Here is a 27,475-nt window from a genome sequence, read left to right on the forward strand (position 1 = left end):
TCTTTTTTTATAACTTAATAATTTCTTAACAAGCTTTCGATACTTGGAAGAAAGAAAATAAGACGCGTCAGAGCCTCGAGAAACCATTTGTTTGCTAAATAAAACCTAAATTCACACAAGAAACAGTACTAAAGTAATAATAATAATTATTTATTTGCAAGAATATGGTACGAAAATGTTATGGTGGTACAGTGTAAAGTTCGCATATTTCACACACAATGGCTTGCAAATTTGACTTGAACGGTACAATTTTACATAAAAGTTATAATTAAATTATAAGTCATATCATCACATTTTTTATATACATGATTTTGTTTATTCGGCTAACGATGTGTAAATAAATAAAAAAATATATAAAAAATAATATCAAAACATAGCTTATTCATAAAGGTTTGTCTTGACGTTCAAGTCAAAAAAATAAATTATTTTAAATTTAAATCAACTATACTTCTCAAGGAGGTAGAACGGACGAGAATGATAGAGATTCTCTCTTTTTCTCTTTTTAATTGCAAAAACCACAACACCATGCTTCATACTGAAGTAATAATAAAAAAAGTAAAAACAAATGTCTAGATTTATTATCATTAAATTTTCTTTTTCATCGTCTCCTCTTTAAATAATAGGTAGGTATAAAAAAACAACTAAGAATACATCTATATATCTCTTACTACTGTTATATATCCTACATAAATTATTACATCTTTAAAAGCCAGCCCAGCCCTCATTTCCTTTAAAAACAAGCTTGGATCCGGTGACCGGTCAAATCGAGATTTGATTGATTATCGAAACGGTTCGTTACGAACCTCATTCGAGCATCTGCCTCATGCTTGAGGGAACTTTTGAGACTTACAAAAACTGACGCCTAGAGATAGGCATATGGTGTTCCCGGCGTAAGAAAGAGATAAAATACTAATCAGTGAGGGTAGTCGTGCCGCATATTATTATACAATGTTAGTAAAATTAACGTTGGTTCTTAACTGATTTTAATAAAAATATAATAAAAAGGCAAAAGATATATGTGATATAGACGGTATTGGTAAGTCATTGTATAGTTCGAGTATTTAACCTGAATAGTATTTTGGTTTGATTCAATACGAATAATCTCAATCGGCCTTTTTGCCCGAAGTTCGTCTGCCATTGTGTCGGTAGTAAAACTGATTCTGGGACATAAAGAGAATCATAGATTGATAATGAATGATTATATAAGTTTAAAGAAATAGATGGCGTCAAACAATCCATACAGATATTGTTAGCATATCATTGTCGCAAGAAACAGATATTTTTATCTTACAAAGACTAAATTGGGAATATTCCGGGAATTTAAGAACATAATAGTTTCTCGTAATCCTTTCTTTCGTAAAAGGAACAGATTTGTTACTGGGATTTATAGAAATTCCTTTAAGCTATGAAAAGGGTTAAACGACTTTTATACTTAGTACAAAAGAATTTGGAATGAAAATTGTTTGCGCTACTTATAGTGTATAAGAAATATTCTGTTTTAATATATATAACACAAATATATATTGCGGATGCGACTTCTCCTATTGTCAACTTTCGATGTCTAAAACAAATTACGTGTTGCTTCAAACTAGTTTGAAGATTAAATTGAGAATCTTTTTCTTCTAATTCCCAATAAATGTTTCACTATAATAAAACTTGATCGAACCAGAGTCGTCACCGCTAAAATCACATTCCACATATTGCTACAAATTTTGACCACGAGTTTGTGGCACGCATAAATAAGCTTAATTTATTGTGTCTATCTTGAGTGACAGCTTGTCACTAATAAAATGTGTTTTTCGAAGTTTCTTAAATTGAATAGCTTTTTAATCGCAGATTCTGTGTGTAGGAGTATATGATAAATAAAAAGCCTCAATTAACTTAATAAGCAAAGAGAAAAATTTGGTGAGATCAATGCCGATTTAGATTGTGAATGGTTAAAAATAATGATCTGTCACGTGTCTACTTAGTCCTTTACGTTTACCCACAATAAATCCTGCTTATAATAATTATACATACCTGCCATAATTTCCTCTATCGCTTTACATTCTTATCCCGTAACACATATAGCAAGTTGGTGATCAGCAAATATCTATATCTATACGAGAAAAAGAGCAAATCATTAAGATTACAAAAGTAGACGATCATGGCAACAAGAAGTGCTATCGTAGATATGTGTTAGACCGCTGGAAATATGAAATTTCTTATTGTTGTTCACGTGCCTGCCGAGGTCCTTGTTGCTGGTATACGTAGGTGGTGCATATTTATGGAATATGAAGAAAGATAGAAACAACTCGACCACTTAGTTTTTGAAGTTGGAAATGCTATTGTTTCCAAGATATAAAATAGCGATATGACCCTACGTCGGAGGCCCTATACAGCCCACACTTTTAATAGTGGTTACATCATTTCCACACAATGAGAGCGCCGTCCACACCCATTCTCTGTCCGTATGATTTGAAATTATAGCAGCGTTTTATTTGCTCTCAACGCATTTATATGCAGTCGCCGAGTACAATGTGCCACAATATTATATACCCAGGCACCTACATACATACGCGGTTGCAAGTGTCGCTTGTCGAGCCTTGCAATTGTGTGGGATGCTGAATGAAGCAGTAATTTAATCCTTGATTGTGTTCCTATTTAATTTATTCGCTGTATGATCAAATTTGGTACGTGTCCTGCCCATTTATAGAATCGTTTCAAGTTGATTTAAATGCTTAACACTTTCGCACTGGGCGAAGCTTTATTAGTACGGACTTATGAATTTATGCATTTTACTATCAACAAAAGGCATACCGAATCAAAGCCTTGGTTAATAGCATAATGAATGTTAAAATTTATGGCCTCGAAGGTGCCAATCAAGTTACCCAAGCGTTTATCCTTTTATCATAAAAATGTATTTTAGACTCAATTTAATAGCTGAAGGTCTATCGGTAATTACATACGAAAAGGCTCCGATCATAAAAACATAATGACGCTATAATGTAACATCCATAAAGCAAATTGGCAGGATGTGTCTGATAAACGCTTTTATAATAACTATTAACGGATGGTATATAAATAAAACATTCGATAAACACTAGATGTTGATTGCGACAAACATTATTCTTCGTTTCGTTACGAGATACTAATGAATTCCTACGCACGTCTATACGATATCGAATGACATTTTATAGCCTTGTTCGCAATACAAGATAAAATTGTAAGGGTCTGTCAGAGTGTAAAAAGTGGGAAGAAATCGATGGAAATACGAACGCGCGGTTCCGCCGGCAATAAACGCGTAGTAGGTCGTATTTTATGAAAAATTCATATCATGACCGAGGCCTAATGATGTCGATGCCATCTTTTATTGCTAACGGGGACGTATATTTCATTAATCGTTCGTTTTCACCGCTACGTTGGTAGAATGTAAATAAATGTTTTGTAAAAATAACGCGTTCTTTTCCTCAAACCTATATAGGAGCTTCCCACGTTTGTTCTTAAAACACAAATAATTTCTCATTTCATTAGTATTAACATACAAAGAGTTGATATTATCATACGGTAAACAAATATTGAACCGTTAAACAGACAAGATTTTGTTTTGTCAGAGACAACCAAAATAAATTTGTGTAAAACATACCAAAAAATATAAATTCAATCAAAACCCTAGTGCAAAAAGTACTTATTTAATTTCAACCGTACGCCGCTTATTTGTTAGATGGTAGTCTACCTTTTTTAGTGGAAATTGAATTTGAGCTTCCGTCGTGTTCTTAGACGAAACTAGGTTATACTGGCATAGTGATAAATTGTCTTAACTGATTGCTTTTCAAATTCTACTGATGCTTACATTATTAATTTACTATTATGTCACGTCGTTTTTATATTGAAATTTGTCATTATTATAATACTATAAATTTTTCTTTGTAATAAAGATAAGATTACATGAGTCAGCAACTTGTATAACATTAACGCCGAGGCGACAATGTTTTTTAATTGAAAGGAATAGAAAAGGTTAACATAATTTAATATTCAATTGTAATTCAACTCTTTTAGATGTATGTTTATTTTAGATTTTAATAAAAACTAAGCTGTGCCCACGAAAGCATATACTGAAAAATCGATAAAAATATAGCTCAAACGAACGTAGTAAATATAATTGTTTCCACTTACTACAAGATACTATTGCGTTTATATTTCTTCTATTGATTTATTGCTATACAAGTTATCAAGATTTGTTTAGACACCTTGTACCTGATACACGTTATGTATGACGTAAGGAAAGGTCGTTGCTGTGAACTCTAACTGCATTGGAATCTATTATGTATAGAAGACTCGATATAACGATATTAGATACATATATCAGAAAGTTGTATCAAGAAAATGTAAAAATAAATTTTATACACCAGTCTGAGAAACATTGGATGATTGGATTTACTAACTTAGGTACTATCATTCGCTGCCAACTTTATGTCGTCAAATTTAACTTAATGAGATCTTCAGGCCTCTAATAAAAAAATAATCAAAACTTTATAAATTTAATTCTCTTTATAATGTATATAGTTTTGATGTACCAATTAATATAAAAAAAATTGCTCTTTAATTCTTTCTACTGCATTTAATAAATTAAGTCAATGTCCCTTGGGTGATACATCTTATTAGCAGTCGTGTAGCGTAATTATTCAGAATTATACAATTATAATTTACATTCATACAGTACGATAAGCAAACAATCAAAGTGGAATTAACATTTAAATTATAAAATTATCATTTGAATCACTGCGGTATCATTGTACAAAGACCCCTTACTTTATATATTCTGAGCAGCGAAGCTTTGATTGGTACTTAAGGCATACAACAATTTTTATTTAATAAGCTACATATTATTTAATAGTGGCCGTTTCATAATAATGAACTTTATCAAGAGTCCATCGGCGTCTTGCACAATGCTGTTAATAATTTAGAAACGATTTGTTGTTGTGATGTACTTAAATTTCAGTTAATTACTCAAATGCGAAGTAGAAGGCAGAAACTTATAACTTATATCCTTATAAGAAATATATATATATATATATATATATATATATATATATGAATAGTTATTACACTTACGTTTTCCTTATAATGTATATGTTTCATATTTCGAGGTGAAGACATGGCTTGTGTATTGCTCAGAAAATTACATTTTTTCTTCGCCATTTGGCGCGGTGGCTTAGATTGTATTTTATCTTTATGCGAAATCATAATTCATGATGTTTTTGCTCACTCGAGGCTGTTATACGTTTAACGTTCCCACCCATGTCCCTAACACAAGTAATATTATTTCTTTTATTGAGCTAGATAAGCTATCGTGAAAACATTTTGATTCTTCTATGTTACACGCTGGCGTTATGCCATATCTTGATCGGCGTAAATTTATTTTACGCACTGGTAAATAGCTACTTTGCTTTCAATTTAGGAAAGTACATTTTCGGAATTAATATTTTTTAAATAATAAAATATATAGCAGTATTTTTACCTTAAAGCTCCAAGTCACTTCCTAAAAATATATCCCAAAATATACCGTAGTAATCATCTAAATTTTTAAAATAAAATTTAACTGAATTTTGTCATAATAATCAAATAAAATCACTGACCTATCTGTTGAAAAGATTTTAAAACATTTGGTTTGAGAATTCTGTGGGTATGTTTTTTATTTATTTGTACTTCTATGCATACAAGTAAACGAAAATGGACGGACGGATCTAAATCTAAACATATGTTACTTTTATTAAATACACTTTCATATTTTCATGGTAATACATTTCTTTAACCAAATGATAAATTGTTTCTCAGATTAAAATTAAATAGAAAATTATTACTTACTTGTTATATAAATAATTTCCAATTTCTATTTCAATGTGTCAAAATGTCTAAGCCGCGCCCGCATTGTATAAAGATCATTACTCTTTTTTTTCATTATCGATTTCTTTATTTACTTAAACATTTCGTAAGATATGTTCAAACTTCGTTTGACCCCCAAGAGCGCTAGCTACCCACAAAAACGAAATGATAAATGACGTTCATCGGTAGTTTACGATACATAAACGTTGATAGATTATAAAGAGCCGCGCGCGCGTGAATCGATTATACTAGAGCCACGCTAATAAGGCCATATCGACAATAGGCATTACATTTAATGATAGAAAATTATTTAAAGCGTGTTTGCTTCTACTATTTATCACGATGGAAGCCTATTTTACTATGAACTATTATATCGCGATATACCATTATAAAAGACGTATTGTTAATTAAATATATTCTAAATTCAAAATAAATAGTATTAATCCAACATGTTTAATTTCGGTAGTGTTTTGTTCAAATAGGCCTCTCATGTGATAAAAAACATATTATTTTCAACGAAATTTCATTCAGGATGAAATTACTTTTTGGTACACCTCCAAGGCCTCCAGGCCAATACATTAACAGCTTTCGAAAATTAATGTTAGCTTATCCAGTTTTAAAAATGAGTTCAATACGGAACGCTAATAGCTGTCTTTAATAACCAACAAATTGATGGAGTTCTAATACATTATTCATGAGCGTTTTTAATTTCGACCGATGCCTTGAGTGAAATTAAGATTAATTAGATCAATGAATGTTTGTTTTATAAAGTTTTATTATACTGCACATATAAAAAGGCTTAATATGAGAAAATAAAGAAGAATTCGACTTAGGGTCAAGAAAAAAGCGTATCAATTCTTAAAAGGCCGCCAGTATCACTTAACATCAGGTGAGCCTCCTGCCCGTTTGCCTCCTGTAACATAAAAAAAATAATTAAGTATAGTGAGTTTTGCTAAAATAACGTTGCGTTAGATGGGAATACATTCAATTTATTGTACGATTATTTATTAGTGTTAGATTATTATAGATCAATCAGTATTTATTGTTTAATGACAAACGTGTTCGTGGGTATCTACAAAATTAACGTTCAGCTCTAGATAGTTCACGTCATATAATCTATGGTTGTACTGTCTACTAGGGAAGGTAAATAATGCCGTGGTAGGATCGTAGACCACTTCATAAATCACGCCATCAAGTGATCAATTCTGGGCAACAATTTCAACAAAATCTACGTAGTCGAAGGCTTATTTGTATTCTAACAAATCGATTTTATTATTATTATGAAGAGGCGTCCTCGTTGTTTTTCGTTGGCATGTGCTGATTTCGATCACCATTCATTATTCACTTACCATACTTCCCTTTGCAATGCCGAAATGCATTGTTTGATATATTTTCATACAATATGTAATTGAAGGTTCGAGGCGGAAGTTGAAACTTACAAACGGTTTACTTCTAATAATAGTTTAATTTAGGTAGTACTAAAAGTTTAATAGCAGATCTAATCAATCTATAAAACAATACTATCACTGAACAGTATTCATGATAACGTTTAAAACTATGTATTACTAGAATAATAAAAAAAGGCCTAGTAATAAAAAATATATATTTTAATAGACCCGCATTTACCATGGAGAGTGTTCAGAGGAGTTGTCCGTATTATTACCTGCAGCTGAGTTTCATCATCGGACGTCGAGGCAGAATACAAAATTCCACCCGTATCACCTCGACGTCCGCCGTTCCACGACTGAGCGTTTTTCAAGGCAATTTTTGCCGCGCACCACCGCTATGTGGAACCAGCTGCCCACTGCAGTATTTCCTAACCAATTCGACTTAGGGTCCTTCAAGAAAAGAGCGTACAAATTCTTAAAAGGCCGGCAACGCACTCGCGAGCCCTCTGGCATTGAGAGTGTCCATGGGCGGCGGTATCACTTAACATCAGGTGAGCCTCCTGCCCGTTTGCCCCGTATTTTATAAAAAAAGAACCAGGGTTTATTATATGTATAAACATTGAATTGGTTCAAAAGATTTATTTTTGTTCGGTTACAAAGAATTTTATAGAACAATTTCTCGTGTCATTATAATCTCGCGCTTAATGCACTTGCATTATATTTACATTTTACGACAACCTGTTTGCGTTCTTAAAAAAGGTTAATGTAATTTTCTATATAAATAGCACGGCATTTTTTGTTGTCATTAAGGCGAACACACGGTGATGTGATCGAAAAAAATAAATTGTGTGAAAAATTACTTTGATTACACCTAATAACCCACTGCTGCCACTGAGAGGTATTGCCATCATTATCTACAGTGATTTTGACCTACTATAAGATTTCAAGTTTTTACTACCTTGACGTTTACATTTATGGAGAAATTCTATTTATCATTAAAAATGTTATTTAGATCATTAATTAATGTAATTTAGATTGGGTTATATTATAAGAGATAACTGAATTGTGGTTTATTGTAACTACTTTTAAACACTTGATGAAACAGTTGATCCAATTAAAAAAAACACCAACAAAATAATCCTTAATTCCGTCACACGTCTTAAAGTAAATGAATACACAAATACAACTGTCGTTTGGACTCAGATTATTTTTTGGACGTTAAAAAACCGGTAAAAATTTAAAACGATTTTAAATTATAACCTAGAGCTTACCACCATTAAAGTATAACTATTCAAAGCTCACAAGTAATTATCTTCGACATTCCAATAACTGTCGGTAAAAAGTCGTTTATTGAAAACGTCTGAGTCACCATGACATTTCTTAAAAGCCCTTCATCACGGTTTTGACAAGATGGAAGCCACTGTCCCCAAGCAATTAAAGCAAGCATCTGTCTGTTATCACTACATTACCGACTCTTTTTAATCATATAAAACCTCTCAAGTGAGATAACAAGTAATGTATTGCTTCTGTGTATAATTAAACGACCATTTCGTAGTGCAGGTTCATTATTGTTTAATATTGCTTTAACAATATTTTTTTAGATTTAATGGTGTGTTTATGTTTTTCGTTAGATACGTATGGTGTGTTTAATACCAGAGAGCGTGTTTTTATAAAAACACTTTTTAACTATTACATTTTTATTACGAGTTTGATTTCACTGTTGTAGGATTGCTTGGATAATATCGCTTGTTAGCGGTTAAGCCGGCCGTTGCCTCATAATTTATATAACCTGTTTTTATATATGTATGATTATGGTAACAAGTAAATAAATACATGTTATATATAGTTTCACTTTTAAAATTGTTCGTTAGTTCAGCTGTTCTTTTTAAAATAATCATTAGTTACAATCACAATCTAAACTACAAATATGCTTATCATTAAATAAATCAGTTTTATTCCAACAAAAGATTATACATTAGTAAGATAGTTCCTAATACAGACAACATAACTTCTGAAGAATGTATTGTGTGCAAGTAAAAGCACTCGTAACATTAATGGTTAAGCTTGAGGGTTCTCATTTTATGTAAGTTCATCTCAAGATAAACCACAAGTCTTAAAGTCTAGTCGTGGCACTTTGCGGTCACAGTGTACGGATAAACTGTATCTTATTCGAGTTTTATTTTATTCTTCGAAAGATGTAATGTATCTCGAACAAATCTCTGTAATCGAAAATAAAAGTGTTATACTTGATAAAGTTGTGATATAATCTATATAATTAAAAAATTGACGTGAAGGATATAATTCTAGATTTCAAAATCAAATTTAGTAATTTAATCTATTCTATTCCTAGACTGTAAAACAAGATTATACGAGTATATAACCAAGGCCGTTAATGCGAATGCTTTAATCGCATCATTTGTTTTAAAGAAATTAAAAAAAATATGTAAAATACGTAGTCTGTTAAGAACGGACCTTAATATTAGCACTAATAAACACATGTGAAAATTGTATAATAATTATTGCCTCAAAGATTCTCTCATTACAAAGATTTTATAATACTAGTAGTATTTTAGTGAAATTTCTCTATCAAAAGATTGCGTTCTGCTAGCTTATCTCATTACTAACAATAATTATATTGTCTTGCGACCTGTGAATTATAGATTAATACATTTTAAGTAAAAAGAAAAATATTCTTTGCAAACAATTATTTGTCATTTTCAAAGAAAATTATTTAATGTAATGAAATTAAAAAAATAAATGAACTTAAATGAAACTTAATAACAAGTCAAATGATGCCAGCAAACTTTTTATATTACGCCGAGTTTTATGATTAATATTTTATAATAATTGGCGACACTTTAGTTATTAATATTCTCGTACTGTACGCTTTATTAAGCATTCAAAAACAATGTAATTTCAGACTATAATAACATTCAATCATCAAAACGATCACCAAGTGCGGCGCGTTTACAAAATTTTATAGTTATTAACGTTTATGTACGAAATTAATGGCTTATAATGTGCTTTATGTATTACATAAATTCTATATAACAACATAATTAAACGGTTGAAATGTTTGTTCACAGTTCGCGACGCCTCGACCCGGCGGGGAGTCGTCTTGTCTGCAAGGCCCTGATTGTTTTATGGTACGTATAAAACATATATTTTATTCGTTCATTTCAGAATTACGGCAAATAGGAGCTCTGGTCTGTGTATGTAAACAACCGTTCAAGGATAGTGTCGATTCAGAAGTACTGGTATTGAAGGTATCAGGGCTATATCTCTAATTTACAAAATATAATTTGGTTAGCAGTGTATACAAATAAATTCTAAAACTTAATAATATCGCATCTAACGCCATCATCACAAATAGTCATTTAAGATTTATTGATGTAGCTCTTGGCTCGGTGTTTGGAAAGCTATTGGCCATTTCCGATAAAAGGCCTTTAGCAATAACATCGCAGTAAATACTCATTACACATAAATGAATTTTATTACGTTTGTATATTAACTGAATTACTCTACCAATAAACGTAATGCATTCATCGAGCCAACGCAAAATTTATGCCTATACAAACTAATAACAGGAAACGCGAAACTGCCAAAGCAAATCATAACTTAGTTAAATCAATAGAATTAACATCAAACGCACCGATTTCGAGCGACAGAACGTTTTGTCAATACCAGTAATTAATGGTTTCTTATAATTATTAAAGCTTACTCGGGCGAGTGGGCGTCAAGTTAACGTCAGCTCCAACTAATGAGTGTTCCCAATGACAAATGTTGAGCCGACCATCAGAGGATTTCTAGACGTCAGCTGTCAAGCCAAAGGAATAGCAATCTAATGGGAGATCGTTACTAATAGGACGTATTTGTCATCAGCCTTGCGGATGATAAGATGCACTTGCCTGCCTTAAGACATTGGACGTTATTAGGTTAATACAATACAATTCTGGATGGTACTTGGGACTTCATGAAATTTAATAGCGATTGAAACACCGAATTACTTTTTATAAATAGTTGTTTATTGTTATAGTATATGTTTCTTATCCAAAGCAAAATAAAATTCGTATTACCGATGTGAACACATAACACATTATTATATTTTTCGTTTTTTTCGTTGGGTGTAACGACCGCGTTCCAATTCCGAAAGTAATGACAGACGATCGTATCAACACGCGAGCAATCCGATACTCAACAATTTGACTGACATCGTAGTTGTTTATTCTCTGTTTTTTTTGTCATTTTTCGTCGAAAGTCATTAGTTGATACTATTAAACATATTTATCAATATATTCTATCTATTTTAACATACCTTTTATTCTAAAAACAGAATCAACAAAGAAATTTGTTGTTGCAGTGCTGGGAGAATTGCGAACTTCTTCAATCAAACTATCAAGTCTGGGGTGCGGTATGCGATGAGAAAGACATTTGTGTAAGTTAAAACATTCGTTATGTGTAATTAAAGCACATTTAGATAACTGTATAGTGATTTAATTTAAACTTTCTTTTTTACAGTTCCCTGGATGTAAAGTTGCGTGTGAATTTCACACGGAAGCTGCGAGGGCGTCACAAACACAACCCGTAATTCACACGAAAGGCGAAGGTGTTATGCGCGTAAGTGGTGCAGTTGCTCGTTGGCCACCGCCAACTCCAAGGGCTGCCGCCAGACCCGCTCCCCTGGTATACGTCGTTATGCGAAGAGCTGCAGAAGGTCCTTGGCGACAAATAATACAAACCCAATCCTTGGCCACTCGTGTACCCTCAAACAATGAAGGGGCTTTACTCCGTGTCCTAGTAGTCGATCCCTTAGGCCTCGTGACAATATATAGCCCCGACGAAACTTGGGTAGCACACGATAGCAATACATCTAATCACGACGAGCATAAATGGATTCTGAAAGAAATTTCGCTCATTCATCAAAAAGTTCTTGTCATAGGTGAAATCGCCTGGGAACCGAGGATAGCTCGAGGTGTGTATCTTGTAACGTGGGAGGTTGATGGAGGTGGCTTAAAGGGAAATCTATTCACAGATTCCACTAGAGTTACATTATCTCTGTGGCCAGATACAATTTATCATATTCAAGTGGAACTTGTTTCTCGCACGCCGGGCGTTGATAATGAAAAATCGGAGACGATGACAATAGATACTAGTCGCGCCCAGCGTGTTTCAACGGAAAGTGTACAAGATGTTGAAGTAAGTGAAGGTGACCGACTTATGTCTGTTTTGGTTAGTTCAATGAGAGGAGAACGCGTCCCAGAAAGAGCACCTGATTCAGAACTTGTTCTAGGATGTCTTTCCGCCATGATTGCGTTTGGATTAGCTGTAACCGCAGCTGTAATTTGGAGGCGAAGACGGCGTGGTACCTTTCCAGGAACCAATGTTTATGTAGGATCCTCATCTGTTCTAAAAAGAAAGCTCGTAGAGGACTTTACTCCCAATGCGCATTGTTTTCAACCTGTCCTTACCCCTCAAACTACCACCAACGTTCCCCCTTCGCGGGATGTAGTAGTGTGACGTCACAGTTACGAAATGTTATCGGTAGAGGATCGGGCATTCAGTTCCTAAAGAGTGGACTTATAGTGTGAAATGAAGCGTATAGTGTCATAAAAAAAAGATTTTTTCGAATGTGATAAAAAGTAGTTTGAACTTGAATTGTGGTGGTGCGAATATCTGCGACTTTTATTTTTTTGTGATCTATATTAACTACTCTGTAACATTAAATCACTGTACCAGCATGAGAACATACTATATAAATTTTGTATGTAGTTTTAGACAAATTGTAAATTAAAAATTGTACTTATAATTGTATTTATGGAAACACAGTAAGGACAACACCAGGAATCTTAGTTGTAAATATTTAAGGCTATACTACCTTTATTATTAATCATTCAATTTGTGTATTGTAAATATAGGTGCCTTCGCACCTTGTCTTTGTATTGCAAAGTGCAAAATCAAAGATTGAATATTACGTGCTGTTTTCATCCTTGTCTATGATTCGTAGAAATAATATGCTATAGGAAATTATTCTGCTATATAGGTACCATGTAAAAATTAACCGAATCCATCGTTCAACCCAATTATATAATTACTTTCCTATTTCTAAAATGTTTTTGGTATACTAATTAATCTAATATCAAGTAATTTCATTCACAATTCGTTATAATTCTTTATAATTTTTTGGGGTTAAGTATTTCGATTAACTTTACATGTTTGACTCTTTTAACCTAGTCCTTATGATCATTTATTAGATATCCTAAGACCTCAATACGTAGACCTAGGTCTTCTTCTTCAGCAATAATAATACGTGTTTTGTAAATATGAGTGATTTATTGTAAAAACAGAGAAATTATATTTTTCTTGGAGGCGACATAAATTTATCTAATGATATTTAGGTATCATTTATTTATCTGTAGGGAGACCTACACAGTTGTCGTGTAGTGTCAATTAAAATCTGAACATATGTGTAGTCCTATGGTCGGTAATAAATTGTTAGTAGTCATTCGTTTCATTGATGTTAGCTATCGTACTTAAAAGTTATTTTAGCGGTGATAAGCCAAAACTACTTTTGTGTTGTTAACAATTTTTGGTTCTTTGACCAAATTCATATTAGCGATAGTTAAATTAATTTATTTTAAATCTTCATCCGAATTTGTAAATAGTGCTAATTGATGAAGCTAAACTTTAATGAATAAATATGTCTGCCAAATTATATTGATTTTTATTCTAATCTAAATGTAAAATTGATGGTCTATAAAACCAGCTCGATTTGATATTTAATAGGTATTGTAATCAGCAATAATTGAATATACGTATTAAAACTAATGAAGTTCCAATAAATATTTAAAAACCAGTCTATTTGTATAGGATTTAAACGGTTTATTTTATTTATATTGAAAGTTGCGAGTACACGACTACAAACTTTAATACATATGACAAATTACAGAAAATATAATTATTATTCACATTTTGCTGTAAATATTATTTTAAACTTTTAATGGAAACAATTAAAACAATCTTCGCCATCTCGCCACACCCACTGCCATAGAACAGCCCTATCTTCTTACTTTACAGAATTTCTCTTCACTTTAGACACAAATCAATGAAGACTAAAACATATTCTATTTACACGCATTGTTGTCAATAAACCAAAATCTAAAATCCCTTAAACAAATATTAACTTTGATAAAAGGGGAATGTTAGTCCGGCATTTGACAGGCGGAAAAAGACCATTGTGTTGGGATTATCTTCGACGAATTTGTCAAACAATAGTTAAGGAACCCTTTTAATTGTCAACTCGGGCGTAGGTTTTAATCTCAAACGATTTAAAATAACGGTTTTGTCGCCTTTAAGCTTTTTTAATACTTAAGCTCTGAGCCCAAGTTTGTGGTTGCCTCTCAAATATTAAAAATTACTTAATGCAGATTGAATAATATTAATTGAATACAAATGTAATTACTGTCCAACACATATGTCAGCCAACTCACCTTAACATACTTTCGGATTGAAGGCGACCAGTCACTTTCCGTGCGGCTTGATATCTTGGCGTTGCGTAGGTATGTGGGGTATATCTCTCTCTGCATCTACCGCATTTACCATGGAGAGTGTTCAGAGTTAAGAGTGTTATACCAGTAGGTGAGTTTCATTATCGGACGTCAAGGCAGAATACAAAGCACCATCCGTATCACCTCGACAGCCGCCGTTCCACAACTGAGCGTTTTCTAAGGCAGTTTTTGCCGCGCATCACCGTTATTTGGAACCAGGTACCCACTGAAGTATTTCCGAACCAATTCGACTTAGGGTCCTTCAAGAAAAGAGCGTAAAATTTATTGAAAGGCTGTTAACGCACTGGCAATGTGAGTGTCCATGGGCGTTGGTATTACTTAAAATCAGGTGAGCTTCCTGCCCGTTTGCCTCCTATTTCATGAAAAATACCTTAAAAAGTATATAGAAGTAAAATTAATTGGTGAAGACCCAAACACAGATGGAAACCGCTTGTGAATTAAAATCCACAATGAGACCACATTGCACCGGTTTTTGTTACCCAAATGCCCAACCAGAGTATAGAGTTACATTGTTAAAATTAGAGCATGTGAGTGACTTATAGACGGTACTGTTTTAACTATGGGACCAATGACGTTAATTGACAAATTGCTTTAAGTTAATTATAAGTTGTTAAGCAATTAGAATAAAAAGCGCAAAACTTCCCTAGATCTTATAGTCAATAAACCTACCAGATTTAGATTATATTCCAATACAATTTTATCTATGAGTAAGTGGTCCAGATTTAACGGCAACCCTCAATCTTCTTTCTACTCGCCGACTTTAGATAAGACCACCTATCTTGAATTTAACTGTCAATTATCACAAAACCAGTTTAACTTCATTTTTATGACAAAAACTGCTCACAGGAATGTAATCGACGCATACAAATAAACGATATCTTTTTAAAAGCCAATTATAGTTAAGGATACATTAAATTGAGAAATCCATTAGGTTAATCGATACCAGCCACTACTTAAGAAGGTCATGGAAATGAAGGAAGCTCTTACAAATGACGTGTAGGAGATAACTCCGTTTGAATCCATCTCTCTGTCTCCATAAATATTGGAGATAAGATAAGATATTGTTTCTATTCTAATCACCTATAAATTAAATTTGAAATCTATAGTCATATATTTTCATTAACAATGCTTTTGTTAATTCATTATGCGCTTTTTTATACACGTCTGAAATGGGTACATGTTAATTAAAATAATGAACATTATAATACATTCTCAAACGAAAAATTTGACCTAATTGATATATCATTAAATTAATTAAAGGGACAAAAGTATGTACAGGTCCTACATTATTTTGCATCGTTATCTACAGTAGAGTCTTAGTAACAGTAAATCGCTAGATTTAAGAGATTCTTAAACTCAAATATTAGTCGTTAATATTTTGGCATAACAAAATTTCGAAAACTTAACCAAGAATTTAGTATACCAAAAATCTGTTTTTCCTAAATACACTATTTTAGTTACCCGTTTTATTCGTTGTAAGGCATGGGCTCATAAATAACGGGAAATAGAAGGTGAATGCTCCTACAGGGATCCTTTCGGGAACGGCAAAGCATTCTTTAAAGATTTATTACAGAACTTGAGAGCATTTCTTCCCTACTGTTCGATAGTCCCTCAAATTTGAATACTTTGGATCGAAATTACGCATACTTTAAAACAATTTCGAGGGAGGCGTTGTACCTTGGTTATATTTGGTTGTTTTAAGTTTTTGTAGCTTTCCAAGTGGAATTTCATATAGATAGAAATAAAGAACGTTGTAATGCAAGACGAATATTAATTTAAAACTAACAATAAATGTCTAAATACTAATGGTTGTTTGCCGTCGGCTTTTTTATAGTGAAATTATTATTTAAAGTTGACAGCCCTGGGACTTCTGTTGCACTGAATGTTAATAAAACATGCAAATCTTAAGAGAAATCTGTTATCTCTCTAACAGTGGTTTTTAATATCTGTATAGTACAAATATAACGGCTATATTGCTCTTTTAACTATATAAAATATACCTACATCTGATTCTGTGTTAGATAAGTTGTATACAACTTGAACCAATGTACAGGATAACCTAACGATTACCTCGAAGATAGGCCCTAGATATAAAATGCAATCCACATATTTCACGTCAATTTTATCTTAATTGCTGGGCTGTAAGACAGCTCTTGTTAACGTGTATGATAGTGAAATAGACTGGGTAGAAAGTGACTCAGTTTTATTTGTATGTTAAGGCCGCAACGTCGTCTTCCTAAGTTATTAAATATTACATATCACACATTCCGCTAAGAAAAAGTAGCCCATAACCTACCACTATAATTGGTAATTATATCTCCAATAAGTAAACTTCAACTTCGTTACACTATAAAGTAAAAAGTTGTAGCTATATCAAATATAAATGTATATTTGAACCAGAGTATATCCAAGCTACATTTCAAGCTGACAGGCCACAGATTCAGGCTGTATAGAATTATCTGTGACCATCGGAATAGTGACTCAGTGTCGGAAATTCACGTTACGCAATTACTGCTCTAGCAAGTGGTGTCAGAAGTGTCAGGTAGGCACTGAGCCTACGATGCACAGTGTTTGCAATACATTTATCACAGGATATCTCATAAAGTGACAACTGGACAGACGTTCGCAATATTTGCAGTATTTTAATAGCAATAAAAGTTGCTATTAAATATTGATTTATGTAACGTAAATAATATCTTATATGTTATGTATATGGGAATATTATATTGGGTTCCAGGTATGTGTCGTTTTCACTTATCTCCTTTATTGGAAAACAGCTGACCTCGCCAAGTTTGGCTTCACCGGAACATCACTCCTTCAGTCAACACGCAATTAATAACTAAAACTTTAAAAAAAATATTAATTATTAAAATTAGTTAAACCAAATGTTAAAGCTATAGAATAGCTGGATGTATTCGATATATCAATTTAGTGTTCGAAAAATATTTGTATTGTCTTTGGTTAACATAGCTTTTACAAATTGAAAGAAAACAATTTTTTAACCAGATTAAAGCTATTTGTATCAAAGCGTATGTATAGGCCTATCTAGTGTGTGTTCACAGACTGCTGATTTTGTGTGTCGTCTATGACTTATGTCCGCAATGTGTTCTGTGAGTCTGATGGACATATTGGGTATAGTTTGCCCTAAATTTAAAATTATGTAAATAATTATAAGTTTATTATAATACAAATAGTTTAATCTGGTAAAAAATTGTTTTCTTTCAATTTGTATATTGGTAAATATTTAATAAATCGTAAAAATTACCTATGGTAAGTTCAAAATACTCCATAAAAATAAATCAATAAACAATAGTTCTTGCTTACAAACTTAAGCTTTTGTTATCGACAAAAAATATAATTGTAAAATACCTTACGCTACACTTACAAAGTAATTAAGAATGTCTTAAAAATCTGTCACTCATTTTGAAAGAGTTTGTGAAAAGATGTCGTATCTTAATTATACACTTTTACAGAAACTAAACTGAACAGAAGAAACAAAACTCTAATGAGAACCACATATCACTACATTCAATTTAAAAAAAGAACACTATCTTTGCACAGCATGACTTATAATATTGTACAATCAAGTATCTAATTGCACTCACGAAGTGCATTCCTTTTGCTCTCGTGGGCCCGAGGGAGCTGCGGGTTTAATAGTCGGCTGTCAACGTGTGGGCGATCGCTAAACATCACCTAGTAAATACTGGTAAATATTTGTCTTCAGTGTAATTACTGTAATTATTCAAACAGGCCCGCCGGCTTTATATTGAATTTAAGATCTATTACAAGAAATCGTTGCATCTTAGCAGGTAGGAAACATGGCTTTTATTTTTATCGTAAGTAATTTATATTTTCAATTACGAGAATGTAATGTTGTAAACTACAAACAAATAGAAAGAAACCATTTTTAACCGGATTGAAGCTATGTATTATTATTATAAACTTATAATTATTTACATAATTTTAACTTGAAAGGTGTTGTATACACCTTTTGTCTTCAGTCACCGTGACCATGCACGCTGTAAAGCAAGCGAAATGCCGGAAAATTTAAAATTTAAAATTATGTTAATAATTATCAGTTTATAATAATAATACATAGCTTCAATCCGGTTTAAAAGTGTTTTCTTTCAATGTGTAAAAGCTATGTTAACAAACAATACTATGTACAAACAAATCTACTTTATTTTGTTTGCAGATGTATCTTGTGCCGTCTTGAAAATTGTGCCAGTCGCGCCGGATGCTTGCAAGCTGCAAGCTTCGAGCTGCAACTGCTTGTATTTCTACTTGTCCCCAATGATTCGGCTAAAGTTACCCGGCGAACCAATCATTTGCTGTTTGTTTTTGGTTCAAATAAAGTTCTCGATAAATATATTTATTAATTACAGTTAACGTTTACTTAAGTAGCTATTTAGAAAAGATTTTTGACAATTGACAACAATTCTCACTGTTTTATGCTATTTTAAATAAGTATTTAACTATTCAGTTGCCGAGTTACACCGTCTGACATTCGAATACATATTCATATCTCTCATCTCTTATAAAAAAATAAAAATCAATGGCGCTACAACCTTTTTTTTAGGTCTGGGCCTCAGATTTTGTTTCTGTTTCATAATCATTTTTTATATTGAATAGGCAGGTAGGTGATCAGCCTTCTGAGTCCGACGCACGCCGTTGACTTTTTGGGTCCAAGGCAAGTCGGTTTCTTCACGATGTTTTCCTGGGGATCGAACCTACGACCTCAGGGGTGAGCGTCGCACGCTCAAGCCAATAGGCCAACACTGCTCTAATCTCCAACCTACAAGCCAACTATGTCTTTATCACTATTGCTTATTCCCTTAGCAGTTGATATATTTTGTCACGTTTATTATTTTCAAAGAAATACTATCGAAAGTACAAAATGTTTAAAACCGGTATGTAACCTCTAAGTAATGGTGTAAAACCTTCTTACATGTTGCAGTAACAAGAGCATAAAAATGTTTAGTGTTTTTTAAAACATAATTAAGGAAACATTTGCCAATAACCAATAGCACAGACCGCCGGTCTGAATTTTGACAGTTGACAAGAACCAAACTCCATATCTGTGGTACAGACATGAATTATATAGTATCTATTATATCTTACCGTATTGAGTGCAGTCGGCCAAGCAACCACAATATCCATTAATAATATTAGTCAGAATCTCTAATCTACTAATATCTCGAATATATTTGATCAAGAGATTCAGTCTCCGTATTTCCATTCTATTAACCAATTGAATATATTCATACTCAGTCACAGATTTCGCAAACATTCGCTAAGGCAGAGATAAGTTCAATTCCATAACCTACAATAGAATTAGACGCAATGAACATTTACCTTTGTAATAACTGGTTCAATCAATCAATAATTTCTCGGAAGCAGATTATCTCAAAATGTATGCCTGTATTAATTACATGATAAGCATCTGTGGAGCTTGATTATCCTACACTAGATTTTGTACAGACTTTTTATAAAATGTACTGCGCATACAGCTTTTCAGATATTAGCTGTGGTCGCAGTTTCGCCAGCTTCGATTTGGTTCTATAGGTCGTAGCATGCTAGTATATCTCGCACGATTAATGGACTATCCAACAGTAGTTACTGATTAGCGCTTTTAACCAACCAAACATTATAACTCACAGTGTTTATTATAGCATTAAAACTTAGAATATATCTGTAGTATTAAGCCTTACGTCACGCTTTTAAGGTGATAGATGTTCATTCACAATCTGAAGAACTTATAAAGATTACTTAAATCACAGACAAGATAAAAAAATGAATTAGTAACAGTCTCTCTTGATTCTCTTTTGCTTGTTTGTTAAATTATTTTTCCGTAAAAAATACAAATACAAATACTGTGAAAATTTAGTTCTAAGGTTTCCGGGATTTGAATCCTTGTGCTACGAATACGTAAGCCCTCAGGACACTAATTATGGCTGTTAAAACCGGTTATAATAATTAGTGATGGGCGTTGTGGGCGTCGACATGGTCGTGTTGAGGCGTGGTTCATAGCAATTCATGTTTAACGAGCTATCAAATGTCGAATTGATGACATACGTGACATCTTTGTGATCTTGAGGTGTGTGGACATAATTTACTGTTTGTTACAGTAATTTTTTAGAAATCAATGAAAAAATATCAAAAGTTTTTATAAATATGCTTGAATTAAGTATCTTTATGCAATACGTTAAAACAGACACATTTTTGTCTCCGTTTCACCGCAAACTTAAAATACTTTTTTACAAAACGTGCTCTCATATTGCTTGCCAAAAGCGTCTGTAGTGATTTTGAAAACCTGAACAAAAATTTTATGCTGTTCATGGTGCGATAATATTCTAGAATCAAAAAATATTATAATTAATTTATGGAATGAAAAACATTAAAGAGTTTCTGCTATTTTATGTACTTTATATTATTCATATATGACGTCAGCACGGACAAAAAATTTTGATGACATTTGTTTAACGTGCTATATAAATATAACAATCCAAGCTACGGAGGTGGTCCAGCCTACAAGAAAATGTATATAAAAATTGGTTGTATTTTATTAGGCTGGGCCTGGTATTTCTATATGTCGTAATCAAATGATTATAGTTTTAAAACAAATGTTTTAAAACTATAAAAATGCATCTAAAGTCTTTCTCGTTGACAGTTAACAAGAGTAACTTAAAGTGTTAAATAACATTTTCTATGTGGGAATATTCTCTAAGCACGGGCGTAGGACGACTGTAATAAGCTGATTTAAATGCTTAGACGATATTTATGTAAACGACATCAATTACTTAACACCAAAACTAAAGATTACACGATAAACTGATCGCTAAGCAAAACACTGTCTTACCCACGCACTTGCAACGTAGTGATATTATCAGCGGTCTCCGCAAACACGATATTTCATCGATTCTGCATCGCGATTGCTGAAACACTGTTAAACAATGGTTGTTTCATGTTCTTCAATCCCTACACTTCGTATCACAAATGTACTCGTACATCTATAGTAAAAGTGTAATGATAGTGAAGTGTTGGTATAATGTTTAACGTGTACCATAAAAATATATAATTAAATTAATATTTAATATATGTGTATCCGACATAACTAAAGTTCGATATAGGCACGTCATAGTACTAGAATCATTTTATCAATGGAACAGATGCAAACCAACCGAAGAACTTAGGGGTTTTTAATGTGATGGAATAATTATTATGACTATTAATTATATATGTTAACAAGAAATAAAATGGCGCGTTTGCGGCAGTCCCAGTAACATCAACTACTAGAGCGTAGATCATTTAATTTTCAAGATCATATTCTATCGGAAATCCGCCCGAGGCTCGCCATTTTACTTGACTTTCCATAATAAATAAGATAAAGCGTGGATATTCATTGAGATAAGTGAGTTTGAAATATTAAAACAACCAACACATTAAAGCAAGGTAAAGGATGAGAGATATATACACTGATAATTTTCCTAACTATTCTCGTCTAAAGATTACGCTAAACCATAATAGCAAAACTAAGTTATTTATTGTCTCATTGCTCAGTACTAGACTTACTTCATTTAGCCCGGATCTAACTTCGATTGCCGTTGAGCTATTATTTAGATATTCCAATCGTACGAAGATAACCTATACCCAATTAGGAGGTTCTTAACATCGCAAGACACTGGATTTCGTTATATTACTGATGTTACATGTAAGATGATTTTTTTGTTCATGCTCTGCTAGTTGTGCGAAACGGGTTCCTAGGTATTAATAATTGAATTAGTTGTAAAAATATAACAAGAATTGTTTTTTTGTAGTAAGCGAGCAATATTCAATACATTTAATACAGTTTTGTAATTATTAATATAAAATTTAGAATATACATAATTAAATTGACTTCATGTGTCAATGCATGGTCATGGATAGACTAAGAGTTAAATTCAAGGTTAATATCTAGCACGCTCTATGACTGCCGATATTAAATTACGATATTTGTATTTTTTATTCAGAGCCATGTCCTACTTACAGTTTTGTCATCTTCTTAGCTAATACATATTGATATTATTTTTGTTTTAGGTTTTTTATTTCTTTTTCATATTTTATGTTTAAGTCGACGTTATTGTAAGTAAGTTATTGTACGCTGAGTTATGGTGTACTTGATTACATTTACGTTATTATAATGCAATTCTTATGTTTTAAGTAACTCCTGTTAGCTGACCAATATCGACCGGTGTCGATCTTACCCAAAACTATATTTTTTTAAATAATTGTTGTGTGTTGTGTGTTATTTTTATCTGTACACAGTTTCTCCGTAGGTATCTACAAACAGACTTATAAACGTTATACATATAATTAGACATGGAGTACAAGAATAATATGACAAATAAATGCAAATACTTGTATAGTAATGTTACAGGCATGACAGACATAATTATGTTATGATCACGATACCTAATTTTTTACGCCATCTAGCAACACCAGAAGTAGAAAAAGAAAATTAAAAACCACTGTACAATCAAAGTAGCATCCTCCTTACTTTGTCGGCATCAGTGATTTATAGAGCATAGCTAGGGTTGCCACATACTAACACAAAGTTGGTAAAAATGTATATTTTTATTTTTAATAATTTTCCTTGTAAGTGTTGGCCTAGTGGCTTCAGCGTGCGATTCTCTTCCCTGAGGTCGTTGGTTCGTGGCCCGGCTGTTCACTAATGGACTTTCTTTCTACGTGCGCATTTAACATTCGCTTAAACGGTGAAGAAATACCCAGAAAGCTCATCGCCTCTTAATCTATTAGAATAACAAATGATTGTGAATCATCAGATACAATTCTGAGGCCCAGACCGATTAAATTTCCTTTACCCGGTCTAAAATATGCAAATATATAGTTATGTATCTACAGTTTTTATTAAAGTAGGTCGCGCTGCTTATTTTAATTTTCAATTATTAGAAAAGTATACCTTACGAAGATCGTTCATCAGTCTCTGTTACCACAGGCTGATTTTTCTCAGCTATCCGTTGGGCTACAGTGAAAAGATTGTCTTGGGTGTACAATAACACTGATTAAAAATGACTCGGTGGACATTTTCAGCAACTCTATGGAGACATTTCGCCGAGTCGTTCTACCATTTTTAGTTATTAACTATTATGTTTTCGCTTTGTTTCATTTCTATCTTATAGATATTTATGAACTTTCATAACTTTTTGTATATTCACGAAGGCTTGGTGGTCCCATGTGACTTCTTCGATATAAAAGGTCCCCACAGGATATGTATGCCGCAATATCGCGGGCTCGATTGCGACGAAGTTGCATGGATCTGGTTAGCGTTGCGCCAGATTCATAAGTTCTCATGTCATTTCCACACGTGTATATATATTCTCTTACTCTTGATTTTCCTCATTTAACCTGTATATATATAACAGATCTGTAACCTGTGTGATGTTTGAAGCAAAAATAACGAAAGATACAATTACTGATAAACATTGACTTTTTGGATTGTTCCACATACATATAGATTTATTTAGTGATGATTAAAGATTCTATGGTTTCATTTTTATATAGAGCGTCTTAATTACTATTAATAATTATTCAAAAAATAACTATTTTATTTCAATTATTCAGCGTCGTAATCCAACATCTTTTAAAAGTGGCACTTCCATATTTATTAGAATATAAAATTTCAAATATTTAAATCTAACATATAAAATATATCTTTCAGCAAAGACCAAAAGTAAAATACTAATAAAAATTGACAATTGTTAAAATTGTTACGTCTGTAAACATTTTACTTTCGTAAAAATTCGAATAGACAACCCTGAATGAGCCAACGTCCTGTCTCACCGGTAATAAAAGTAATTATGTTATCACGCCGCTTGCATTCATTTTCTATATAACGCTGTTGTGTTTTTGCCATTATTCCATAACTGATTCGTTTTTGATGCGATTTGTATTCAATTGAACCAGTTCGAGAAAATCTAATTATTTGATACCCCACTATTATTCATGCTAGTTTTGAACGTGAATTGTTAGAGGAACTGTACATTTTGATATTTATGAATTGTTTCTTTTAACTTCTTAGTTTAATGATATATTTAAAGTTATCCTGTATCAGTATGAAAAATCCTCGTAAATACATCATGGAGAGGACATATTACTCCTCATTGTTAGTGGCTCTCTGACTAACTTTCTACGATAATATTGATAAGCCAGAAATTGAATCCAGAATTTCCGAAGCATCGAATAAAGTAAGATATTGACCGACTGAAATGGAGAAAATAAAGAAAAGCTATAATATATAGAAAATTATATTTGTAGTTTGAAACGCTGCAGGCTAGGTCTGTGGCGTCTGTACATGTATATCTCCCGCCATAGCCAGATAATATACTAAATTGTTGGCTAATATATTTTATGTAAAATACCTGCGTTTAAAAGTTACCTTTAAAATAAATCCTATGGAGGCCATTCGCTATACGATCTCCAAACCTAAAAAAGTTTACTTCTCGCGAGCCCAAGGACGCACCCACTACCATGGATGTCCATGGGTTGCGACAGCTGCCTTTTATCGCTCGTTTGCCGTAACCGTTATTTTTTATGATATAAAAAAGGAATGAAATCTATTATCGCGGGTATATATGAAAAGAATTCAATTACATAGTCACATCAGAAAACTAATATATTTATAGGTTAAAATAAATAGAGGCGATACGAGATTAATTTGAGTACATTACCAAAATAGCATCCGATAATGAATTAACAATATTCCGTGTTGAGGTGGGCTTGCATACATAATGCATCAAAGTGATACGATTAAACAGAATTTGAATTGCTTATTAAGCTGATTGGCGTGACTTTCGTACTATGAATTCGTAATCTGTATAAATCGAATTGAAATCAATAATGCCGTGCTTAGAGGAGGCTTTAACGTAAATTATTAGAACATATCAATCTGTAAAAGATATTTGTGCAACTACTTTTTTCTTTATTTATTAATAACATTTCCTTGAATACATAAATATAATACAATTGATATAATTAAACGAAAAGCAGGGTAACTGGCCTCTCTCTTCCAGGCAAAATGATAGATTAGATAAGGTAAGCAAGAAGTGCAAAAATACGTATACAGTTAAAACTAAAACAGGAACATAAAACAACTAAAAGAGGACACATAAAAAAAATAAAAGTGTACACGAATCACGATCATTATAGATCAGTTTCACATCAGTTAGTGTGAAAGTTAGGTATACGATGTGGACAAGTTGTTGTAAAGTAAAGATTTAAAGGAAAATAGAGAAAGAGCTAAGTGAATAGGGACGGGAAGTGAATTCCATATCCTCATTGCAGAGACCTTAAAGCATTCGCCAAGAAAGATAGAGTAATGAGATGGGATTTCAATGATATAGTTTCCGGAAGAGCGTAAGCTTCAGGTATGGACTCCCAAAAATTTTACCTTCACATACTTTTCTTATTCTAAAGGTATGTTTGAATTGACTCGAGGTGTTCGCTATATAGTAGTATTAAGTTGTATATTTTTAATCTTAATGAAAGTATAATTCCATACATACAGTACTGTATTTCGAATATCAAGAAGATGTAATCATGTGACCAACTAGTACATAGTCCAGTTGATTTGCAATACAATTATATAAATACTATTTCAATTTTACATTTAACGGTACTAAGCACCTGCTCTAAATGTTAGTTGCCTTATCAATATCTCGATTTTATCTTTATAAATTGACAACATTTCTGTAACTGACTGGTTAAGCCCTAATTCGTTCCATTTATCCGATTTCATTATTCAATCAGAAATAACTAAGATTGTATTGAAAATTACTCAATTTATCTCCCGTGTCTAGGATTAGGTTAAAAAGAGTTCCAAATTCAAATGTTTTATTTAAAATTGTTTACGTAGTTTTTGTGGTACTAATAATGTTACTGACTGAATATTTGTTCTTATTTGTAGGTCCAGTTTTTGTCAATGGTTTAATTTAATTTTTTGTGTTAGCTTATTTTTAAATTACAGATCTAAATATTATATGTGTGATATGGTATATTTACTGTGTAATGCGTGATGGGAGAATGAGTTTTAGCATCTATAATTTGGATTTATATTACTACTTATGGCTACCGAATATGTGTTTAACAACACGAACCTATCTAATCCAAACTGTTTTGTTATACATGAAATTTTAGTAGTTTCGGATACGGGATTAGGGTCAGTACGGTAGTTGTGGGGTTTAGCTATCCACTGCAGCACAGCTTAATTGTGAGCTTTGAAAGCTTTCATCGGGTGAATTGTGTATTAAAATATTCAGTTTTTAGTTCGTGCTTTTGTGATAGAACAAGGACTTTGAATTTTTAATATATACCTTATATCACTGTTGACCGTTATAATAGAGAAATTGAGAAAAAGGTTACCCTGGAAACCAAAGTTTCCAGCCAGTTTTCACAGGCCTTATGAAAATGTTATTTTTCGTTATTAATATAAAAATAATGATATAAAAATTTTCAATTACTGCCGGGCACGGTACAGGTTTTTTATACTATGAAGAAACAGTTACCTATAACTTTTTATCGATTCGCAACTGTTTTTTGTCATTATTTAACGCGAAAGTCGCGCTTTCTAAGCATAACATCAAAGTACGCCTTTGTTAGTTC

At 32.5% G+C, this 27,475-nt stretch overlaps 1 protein-coding gene across 2 annotated transcripts in view; it reads left to right on the forward strand.

Annotated features, from left to right (window-relative positions):
• The window catches only part of LOC123713265, a 35,958-nt gene extending 22,004 nt beyond the window's left edge, over window positions 1–13,954 (forward strand). The window contains exons 2-4 of one of the 2 annotated variants that reach the window (XM_045666865.1): window positions 10,340–10,399; window positions 11,587–11,688; window positions 11,772–13,954. In XM_045666865.1, coding sequence (XP_045522821.1) covers window positions 10,340–10,399; window positions 11,587–11,688; window positions 11,772–12,770 — 1,161 coding nt within the window. In that variant the 3' untranslated portion in view covers window positions 12,771–13,954. The remainder of the gene's footprint in view (window positions 1–10,339; window positions 10,400–11,586; window positions 11,689–11,771) is intronic. The other variant, XM_045666873.1, reaches the window with a different exon arrangement.
• The last annotated feature ends 13,521 nt before the right edge of the window (window positions 13,955–27,475 follow it).

This window comes from Pieris brassicae, chromosome 1 (assembly GCF_905147105.1).
Source record: "Pieris brassicae chromosome 1, ilPieBrab1.1, whole genome shotgun sequence".
Taxonomy (NCBI): Eukaryota; Metazoa; Arthropoda; class Insecta; order Lepidoptera; family Pieridae; genus Pieris; species Pieris brassicae.